General features: G+C 41.5%; 1 protein-coding gene across 2 annotated transcripts; it reads right to left on the bottom strand.

Moving 5' to 3' along the window:
• Positions 1-333: 333 nt before the first annotated feature.
• LOC146691575 (galectin-9) lies at positions 334-9,247 on the bottom strand. 2 transcript variants are annotated; one of them, XM_085431436.1, is made up of 6 exons: positions 8,861-9,247; positions 7,824-7,870; positions 7,068-7,604; positions 6,900-6,988; positions 6,614-6,785; positions 334-1,321 (listed from the first exon to the last, which is right to left on the bottom strand). In XM_085431436.1, the coding sequence occupies exons 2-6, from the start codon at positions 7,863-7,865 to the stop codon at positions 1,163-1,165; spliced, it is 999 nt and encodes a 332-aa protein (XP_085287562.1). In that variant the 5' UTR covers positions 7,866-7,870; positions 8,861-9,247; the 3' UTR covers positions 334-1,162. The 2 variants fall into 2 exon arrangements, with proteins under 2 accessions (XP_085287562.1, XP_085287563.1); XM_085431437.1 differs by lacking the exon at positions 8,861-9,247 and having other exon boundaries at positions 7,824-7,908.
• Between the last annotated feature and the right edge of the window lie 958 nt (positions 9,248-10,205).

Here is a 10,205-nt window from a genome sequence, read left to right as displayed (position 1 = left end):
ACAGTTTTTGTTAATTATACACACAACTTTTGTTTATTTATTTTTTTCTGCTATTAAACTGTTAGTAATTGGATGAGAGTAATATTTTTTAAGCAAAGTAAATATATGTGGATAGAAACGTACTGAGATGTTTTTAGTTTTTACTGAATTTAAAAACAAATTATGTCCATAAGATGAAGCTAATCATTATTTGTTCCCAGTATAAATATCCAGGCTCAAAATTCCGCCTCGTCGTCTGTGTAGCTGTTCTGTTTTGTGGAAGTTGAAGCCTTGACCCAAATGTGATGTTAGCTTAAGGGTCTGGTACAATATCTATAATTTAACAATATGCTGCTCTTGAGGTAAAAATGCTAACGTTTGGGCTTAAAGGAGTGAGGACAGAAATGGTTTCACTGAGTTTTTACTGTAGGAAAGAGCTTTTCAGGCTACCTCTGTCAGTCGTTGACAGAGGTAGCTGATGGTGTTTTCCTTGTAAAACTCACTGTAACTTTGGTGAAACGATTGCTTGTCGACATGTATCACACAGTCGATCATCCAGTTAGTTCCTTTTATACGTTTGTGCTGATTTTTTATTTCTCTGAAAGAGAATTTCTCTTATTTTACTGTTATACAGTTTCATAGTGTTGATCTGTTAAAACAAAACACAATAAAAACATGGACTTGATTACACTAGGACCCTTGTACATTTATTATTAAAGGATTTCTACAATTAATACTAATCGAGAGGTAATAATCATGAACCAGTGTTGCCGTTTTTTTCCAACATCGGTGCATACATAGTTCTCAGTTATCTATTAGTTAGTAGGACTTTCATATTATAGATTATGTTATTGTCTACAATAAAAATAGTAGCAGTAGCATCTATACAGAAAATCAAATGCCTCTGTGCATGAAGTGATTAGTGCTGTGGCACAGGACGTATTCCTTATTGTTAAACAATGAGCTCAGCTCATTACCTTACACATCACAGGACCAACTAACATGCTTATTTATCCCATTTTAGAGCATAATGCTAAACATTAACTGAAACGTTACCCCCAAGATGTAGCCTGTAAATACCGTAAGAGTATGTGTCACACCATTAATCTACGTATATGTATCTCTGCTGCATAAACACACAGTCGTATATATGCGTTCATCTGTGTGGCTAAAGCTGAATTTCTTAAGGAAGTGTCTCCACATTGACGTATGTGAGGACGACATCATGCAAGATGTTGATTCTGTCGATCTGGTTGAGCTCTCTGATGCGGTGACGGAACTCAAACAGGGGGATGTTGTTCACTGCCACCCTGAACGTCTCAGGCGTGCACAGGATCTTCATCTGCAAGAGAACACACCACCAGTGACATCCTTACATTGAGACTATGACATCTTATGTGTACAGGTAAGAAAGTTCTTCACCAGGTATTACTAAATAAAAAAAAAAAAAAATATATATATATATATATATATATATATATATATATATATATATATATATACATACATACATATATATTAGGGGTGCAACGATACTCGTATCGATATTGAACCGTTCGATACAGTGCTTTCGGTTCGGTACGCATATGTATCGAACAATACAAAATTTGTAATTTATTTTATCAACTTTCCTTCTGACGATGCTGTCTGTGTTGAGCGCTCAGTGTATCTGCGTTCGACTACTCCGCCTAGGCTGCACTGTCGAGCGCAGATCCACTGAGCGTTCAACACAGACAGCATCGTCAGAAGGAAGAGCGCAGGGCAAGCTAGCGAGACAGAAGTTAAGCTCTCCTTGCAACATGGCAAATTGAACCTCCCCCACCCTCATTCAGATCTGGCGTTTGGAACTATTTTGGTTTTCATGTGACGTATGACCCTGAAGGTAAGCGCGTCATGGACTAAAGTAAAACAGTATGTTGGATGTGCCACGCAATGCTCAATTACATGGGTGGGAACTAGTGTGTTAGCGCTCGTTAACGTGTTGGCCGTCTAGCCCCATGCAGGGGTAGCTCGTTAACGGAGATTTGCCGTGTTGTGGCGTTAACGTCATTTCAACGAGATTAACGCTGACAGCACTAGTGGGAACACAACGAATATGACTGCACATTTACTCCTACATCATCCTAGTGCAAAGACAAGTGGAAGCAGACAAAAACAACAAGCATGCATGCTACAAACTTTACCCGAGTGATTTAGACAGCCGTTAGCACATGATTCTCCTTATGGGGACCTGATATGTTTAATATTGTGGCGAGCTCAGACAAGGAGGAGACGTAGGTGTCGTTTGGTCTTGCTTCCCGTGAGCTAGCCAGGGAGCACAGCCGTTTATTGACATCTGCAGAAGAACACTGCCGCTAGCTAACTGCTCAGCGCGGCAACCGCACAGCAACGACAACACACAGAGCGCCCTCTGACCCCGGAAGGACACACCGTCGCAGCGAGAAGGCGTCACCCGTCACTATGGCAACATAAACAAAACATAACTGTACAAACAGAACCCCGAACAGCCCTGACCCGCTACATAGCCCCCACCAAAGGGGTCAGTCGTCCCCAACTACCCCACACAAAGTCCTGCAAATGTCCAGGTGCCTTCTTTTGGCGCACCGGCCGGTCACGACCGGCGGGGGGAAAGTCACTCGGGTCAGAACATGGGGTGCCACCATCATCCCACTTCTGACACCAATGTGGCGAGCTCAGACAACGAGGAGACGGAGGTGTCGTTTGGTCTTGCTTCCCGTGAGCTAGCCAGGGAGCACAGCCGTTTATTGACACCTGCAGAAGAACACTGCCGCTAGCTAACTGCTCAGCGCGGCAACCGCACAGCAACAACAACAACACACAGGGCGCCCTCTGACCCCGGAAGGACACACCGTCGCAGCGAGAGGGCGTCACCCGTCACTATGGCAACATAAACAAAACATAACTGTACAAACAGAACCCCGAACAGCCCTGACCCGCTACAATATGCTGCTGAGAATATAGCCCAGAAGAAGTGTATAGTATAGCTTTTATTTTGGAAAGAGCCATTTCTCTGTAATAAACTCTCTTTTCCAAAGATGCCAGCCAAAGAAAAGCTCACCACAAAACGGAAAAGTAATGACAAATCAGACTATAAGGCAAAAAGAAAGTGCAGCTTTATGGTTTCATGGACAAAAGAATTTCTGTGGCTGCAATATGACGAGCTATATAACCGGGGCTGCACATAAGTGGTCCGCAGGTGCGCATTCGCTGTCAAAACAAAAAACAAAAAAACGCGCACAAGATATGAAGTTGCAACGCGTGTTTGCATACATACGATTTTCTGGAGGAGGACAGAAATTTGTTTAAAACTCTTAAAGATGTCGAAGAAGCTCCTTTAAGCAATTACTTTGGTGTTCCTCTACCTCCAAAGAAATGTCAGAAGGAGTCCGAACCACAAAAGAAGCGCGTATTCTCGGAAAAGTGGTTGCAGGAGGTGAGCTGGCTTCAAACAAATGATGAACGCACAGAGGTGTGGTGCGGAATGTGCCGTGAAAATCCCACTCTAGCGGACAAAAACAGTGCTTTTTATATGGACGCAAACGCGCGTTGCAACTTCTTATCTGGTGCGCGTCTTTTATTTTGACAGCGAATGCGCACATGCGACCACTTATGTGCACCCGTGTAAATAACATAATGTTCTGCCGGGTGTGTTGTTGGTTTTCTCTCGATTTCTGAGTCGACAAGCGCCTTTGTTACTGGGACCAGTCATTTTAAGAAAGGCCCCCATTAGAATCCATGAGAAATGCAAGAAATGCATTATTGCTCAGTCTGCAATATCTTTCCCAGAACAAACACCAATTGCAAATAACATACTAAAAATAAACCTGAAAAATCTGTTTAGAACAGCGTACTATGTTGCAAAGAGTGAACTACCACTGGCAAAATTTAGCAGTCTTTGCAAGGTTCAAAAAGCAAATGGCCTCGATCTTGGTTCCACTTGTCTCTTACCCGTGACTTCAGCGGAAATTTCAAATTCAGGATCTGACACAGACTGATTCATGTCCTACACAGTTCTTACAAGTTCATAGAAATTTCTGTTCAATTAGAACCAAGTATTTGAGTTGATGATTGTAATTTTTATACAATGTTCTAATTTGTTTTTCAACAATTTTTTGATTAATGTTTTGTTTCCTTTACAATATTATACTTTAATGTATAATATTGTAAAGGAAACAAAACAGGAAACAAAACATCAATCAAAAAATTGCTCTCTTTTTTATTCGGGCTGCTTACATTTATTTTGGGCTACCAAAAACTGAAGAGTCCCTGCCCGAAGGGCTACCAGGGATTTTGAAATTTTGAGAGCCCTGAGATATATTTATTTTTTTAATTACTTTTGTTTCAACAACATTACATTTAAAAACTGTACTTTTGAGTTAAAATATATATTTATAATTTTAATAAATGACAAATTAAAAAGACATGAACATTTTTTTTTGTATCAAAAAAATATCGAACCGTGACACCAAAGTATCGAACCGAACCGAACCGTGAATTTTGTGTATCGTTGCACCCCTAGCATTTAGGCGTGTAGACATAGTCAAGACGACCTGCTTAAGTTAATCCAAGCATCAGAGTGAGAAAGAAAGGCGGTTTAAGTGACTTTGAATGCATATGGTTGTTGGTGCCAGAAAAGCTAGTCTGAGTATTTACAAACTGCTGATCTATTAGGATTTTCCCCACACAAGCTTGAGCTCCATTTTTCTCGGTGAAAATGTCTTGCTGATGCCAGACGTCAGAGGAGAATGGCCAGACTGCTTCGAGCTGATAGGAAGGCAATAAGCACTTATTACAACTAAAATACGAAGAAGAGCTTCTCTGACTGCACAACACATTGAAGCTCGATGCAGATGGGCTACAGCAGCAGAAGACCACACTGGATAACACTCCGGTCAGCTAAGACCAGGATAATGAGGCTACAATTTGCACAAGGTCATCAATATTACACAATAAAGGGTTGGGCTGATGAGTCTCAATTACTGCTGTGGCATTCAGATGTGAGCATCGTACCAGAATCTGGTGTAAACAACATGAAAACATGGATCCATCCTGCCTTGCATCAACTGTTCAGGCTGAGGGTAGTGTAATGGTGATGGGGATATTTTATTTACACCACCGGAGCATCATTTAAACACCACAGTCTACCTGAGTTTTGTTACTGTTATCTTCTACTCATCTTCTAATGGCTGGTTTCAGCTGGATAACCCATCATGTCACAAAACTCAGATCATGTCACAAATATGCTTTCCTGAACCTGTCAGCAAGTTCACTGTACTCAAATAGCCTCTACACCAAATCTGAGTCCAATAGAGCATGTTTGTGATGTTGTGTTCATAGTTGCATCATAGATGTTCAGCCAACAAATCTTCAGCAGCAGTTTGATGCTGTTGTGTCAACATGGACCAGCATCTCTGAGGAATGTTTCCAGCACCTTCTTGTATTAGTTGCCACAAAGACCCTAACCCTAGCCAAAAGGGGTCCAACAAGATACTAGCAAGGTGTACCTAATGAATTGTTCAGTTAGAATATGTTACCTCTCATTAATTAAATTAATGTCAAGTTGAAAAGTGCAGTGTTATTTCCACTTATGCTCATTGTAAAACAAATACTTTAGAGAAAACTCATTGAAAGTGCAGGCCCAGGAGGAGGAGCAGCAAAAGTGAATTCTCATGCAATCACTGGTTTCAAGTTAAAAAAAAAAAAATCTGCGATCACTGAAAATTAATTGAGCACACAATTATTAATTAGCCTAATTGCAAAAACATGGTTATAGAATGACCCGTGAGTGCCACAGATTTCCCAGCTTTTGACCTCCTGGCTCCTTTTATCTGCATCTGCCTCATGGCTGTGATACCCGTGATAACTGTTTTTAATTTTACAAGAACAAAAAATGAGACTTACTGTTTAACAGAAGTAAAGTAAAATTGGTCTTTTCAACACAAAGTATTACAATTTGACATGTAAGTGATGCTGCACAGATCAAAGCTCACTTCTGCTGTATGTACTGTATAGTACACATTATAATGTCACCAAATCAGTTATTAGAAGAAGTAGCAGTAACGAGTGCCTGTTAACACATTGTGTTATTGATGTGAGTGAACACAAACCCAGGACCGTTGGACACAAAGACAGAATCAGCTCCACAGATTAGTCTCCTCTTTACGATGCCTGTTAAACATAAGTGTTATTGATGTTACTGAGCAACATGAGACCCCCACTGACCTCCAGGAGCCTCCCTGCAGCATAGCAGCTCCCTTATCTAGGACCCGCCTGCACAAACGACTTTCCAACCCTTTCCATTTTTTCGAGGCCTAACGTTTCCCATGAGAAAGTGACCTAGAGTCAGTTAAACGCACAAGGATCAGCAGTAAAACTCATTTTATTGCACGTTAGTAGTTTTAGTTTAGTTTCATCTAATTAGTTATTAGTTTTTAAAAGTATTAATAATGTAAGAATTGTTTTAAACTTCTGAAAATTGAGATTAATGATTTAAAAAGTGATCTTCAGTTTGTTTTGTGCTCTGAAGCGATCCAACGATTAATACAACACAATATAGCCTCTCATGGGTGCTTCAGCCCACTGCCCTGATCTAATTTCGGTCACTGCCACTCACCTCAAAAGGGCTCCCAAGCGCAAAAGGGAAGGGACCCTTCAGGTCTCTCTCTTCGGCACCCCAGCGTTCACCCAGTTTGTGGTTGCGGACAAGCACCTGCTTGCCCGCCTCGTTGAAGCGGGGGTTGATGTGAAAGGCGATGTCGTTGCCTCTCAGGAAGTTCACTGTGAACCTGCGGGAGACCAGACTGATTCAGACTAAAGAAAACATGCTCTCAAGAACCTAATGCAACATGAAATCCACCTCGTTTTTCAAAGACACTGAGGGCACACAGACGCAGGCTTACATTTTAGCGTTAGGTTTCACATAGCCCAAGATCGTCATCATCATTTTGTCATACACCCCTCGGGCCAGGTTCAAGTTGTATGGCACGCTCTAAACAGCAAAGAGAGAGGAGCACAGTAAAACAGCCTGGCAGCAAACTAACACACCCGGTTCCTTGCATTTGACTCACTAGAGGTCCAGATGTGGGTGGGAGCCAGTGGGGAGGCATGATGGATGGATTCTGCCTAGGCCATCCTGATTGTCCCGGGTTATAGGGCCAGCCGGGATTTGCAGGCCAGCCTGGTACATTTGGATGGATGCTGGGAGCAGGTGCAGGCACTGGAACTGGAGTTGGAGTTGGATTTGGGACTTGAACTTGAATTGGAGCTGGTGGCTGAGGAGGCTGGTACTGGATGCCTGGCCAGCAAGGCTGACAGGGCTGCACTGCAGTTGGAGCTGGAACTACAGTTGTGGTTGGCGCAGGAGGTGGTGTTATGACTTGAGTGGGAGATTGGAGTGGAATTGAAGTGGGGACAGAGACTGGAGCTGGTTGCATCCCAGGCCAGCAGGGTGTGTTTGGCTGGCCTGTCCAGCACGGTGCGGGTTGAGTGGCCTGTCCTGGCCAAGTGGGGAATCCAGCTCCAGAAGGTGACAGGCTGGGCCAAAGGCTGTTAGCCTGTGGGGCAGAACCAGAGGACGGGCAGCTGCCACACAGAGGATCAGAATGCTGAGACAGAGGAGGAGGCGGAGGAGGAGGAGGCGGAGGAGGAGGAGAGGAGGAGGAGGATGGAGAAAGAGAAGGGTCAGGAGCCAAGATGGAAATACGTGGGAGGGAGAAGGTGGACACGATGGAGGACACCAACTTGAAGTTGCAAACATAAGCAAAAAGTTATACATTTACATTAAGGTTGGATAACAGAGGAGAATGCAATGCACTCATTCTTACCAGAGTAGAGATCTGAGAATTTGATGAAGTACTTACATCCATGCTGCCTGTCAGAAAAAAATTAATGGAGCTTTTATTGATTTTAGCCTTTTAAACCACAATTTAAAAAAAAAACCCAAAAAAAACAACCTAACAGGACTTTATAGAGATAGAAAGAAGCTAAATCTTAGTGTGCAGTTGCAAACACTGATATCAAATGAGAGAGACATGAAAAGAAAGCTTTTTTAAATATTATCATTATTATTTTACAAGCTGGGAACATGCTCTGTAGTCACACTGTGCTTTGACAGCAGAGTTCACAAGGTGACCACCAGAGGACTCTACAGCTTTTCAAGATGTCAGCACACGGTAGAACAGGAAGATTGTCCAACTTCCTATACGCAGATAATTAAGGCTTACCCATTACCACGAGACATAGTAATTGGCTGATGACCACAGTAAACATCTTGAGTCATGGAGAAACATAGTGGCACATTGATTTGGGTCAACACGGTGACTTATATGCACTTAAGAAGGAATGCACAGTAACAATAACTCTCCGTTGTTAACCTTACAGCTTTTTTCAATGCAGATTGAAACTAACTATACTTTCTGTTTGCTTCTTAATGTTTCCTGTTGCTATGAAATAATAACAACATTTCATTTAATCTACAGTCAATAAGTCAGATATGGATAATAGTGCACAAGTTGTCATAAAATGTAAAATTTCAGACAGGAAGTTAAAAATGTCCTTGATTTGGACTTCCTGTCCACTCCTGCCACCTTTATCATAACCAATCAACATTAATCAGTCTGATGAGTTACAGTTAAATGATATCTTTATTATTAAAATTTGTTGTGTTCTTAAATTTAGAGCACATTTTATGGCCTATTTGTCTTAGAGAAGAAGATTTTGAGCAGCATTTGCAAAGCTCTCCCAGGACCCAGACCAGGAAAGAATTTTTCACTTCACCTTTTACCTGTTAGAGTGTGCCGTTTCTGATCCATTACATAAAAAGACACTGCAGCAGATAAAAAAAAATAAGAATGGAAGTTACCTCAACTTTGCTCTAGTCCTCAGGTGCACACAGGAGCAGGATGTGCTGTGGTTTAAGGCAAAACGTTGACTTGGAGCACACAGAAACAGTCTTTTATAGCCTTAAATCCTCTCTTCGTTTGGCCCCTCCTCGTTCTATCACTCCACTTTCAGAATAAAGCCCCTCCCTGCGTGTCAAAACTATGTGCGGAAAAAATATATTGCAGCTCAATTACCATTTTACGAGTTTTAATCAATGCCATTTCATTAAACTAAGTGTCAACTAAACTTAAGGGTTAAAAAGTCGCAAGCTGTTAAAAGGAAAGGTGTGGTGATCTTAAGAGGATGTTAAAACTGCAATTTAACATAAAGCAAAGGGGAATCAGACAAAACTGAATCGTGTCTTAAAGTTTCAGGCATTACAAAACAGTGAAATGTACAGCCTATGACAAATGTTGTGTCCACTTTATTTACTCAAACTAGGTCCAATGGCAGCACAATGGCCTGTTTTTTGCAGTCATGGGACTGTGTAACACACAACAACAACAACAACAACAATCTTTATTTATAGAGCACATTAAAAGCCCGGGGCATGCCAAAGTGCTTTACATGAAACAATAAAACAATAAAATGATTTACACTAAAACATCAGAATCATATAGGTGTGGGATTATGTTCACAGGTAAAAACCACTAATAGGAACAGTCAATAGCACACAGCTGTAGCAAAGAGAACTGTACCGTCATACACAGTGATAGAGGACATAGGCAACGCAACAATAAAATAATAAAATAATTAAGACTATAACGTCAGAGTCATATAAGTGTGAGATTATGTTCACAGGTAAAAACCACTAATAAGAATAAACTATAGCACAGAGCTATAGCAGAGTAAAGCTGTAAAGCTGAACCATCAAACACAGTGATGGAAAACATTGACAGCACAGGACAACGCAAAACAACCAGACACATTAGAACATTAGAACAACACACTAGAAGCAAGGCGAGAAATTAACTGGTAGGAAAAGCAAGTTCAAACAGATATGTTTTAAGCCGTGATTTAAAAGATTGAATAGAATCAGACGCCCGGATGCCAATCGGGAGACTGTTCCACAGCTCAGGTGCAGCTAGAGCGAACGCTCGATCACCTCTAGACTTCAAGCGAGATCTGGGCTGAACCAACAATGACTGTGAGGAGGATCTTAAGGCCCTCGTAGGAAGATATGAATTTAAGAGTTCCTTAAGATAACTTGGCCCTGTGTTATTAGTAATTTTAAAAGTAAACAACAGAATTTTAAATTGAATACGAAATTTCACAGGCAACCAGTGCAGATCAGCAAGGACGGGAGTGATGTGAGCAAACTTCCT

This window comes from Copadichromis virginalis, linkage group LG15, assembly GCF_057382275.1.
Source record: "Copadichromis virginalis isolate Kocher_CV1m ecotype Utaka linkage group LG15, C_Virginalis_male_GT1.1, whole genome shotgun sequence".
Classification (NCBI taxonomy): Eukaryota; Metazoa; Chordata; class Actinopteri; order Cichliformes; family Cichlidae; genus Copadichromis; species Copadichromis virginalis.
This window is presented reverse-complemented; position numbering and strand designations above follow the sequence as displayed.

Coding starts and splice junctions, on each gene's coding strand:
- LOC146691575 (XM_085431436.1), bottom strand. CDS start 7,865: ATGGATGTAAGTACTTCATCAAATTCTCAGATCTCTACTCTG. Junction 6,786..6,899: donor GTGAAACCTAACGCTAAAAT/GTAAGCCTGCGT, acceptor GGTCTCCCGCAG/GTTCACAGTGAACTTCCTGA. Junction 1,322..6,613: donor CGCTTGGGAGCCCTTTTGAG/GTGAGTGGCAGT, acceptor GTTCTCTTGCAG/ATGAAGATCCTGTGCACGCC.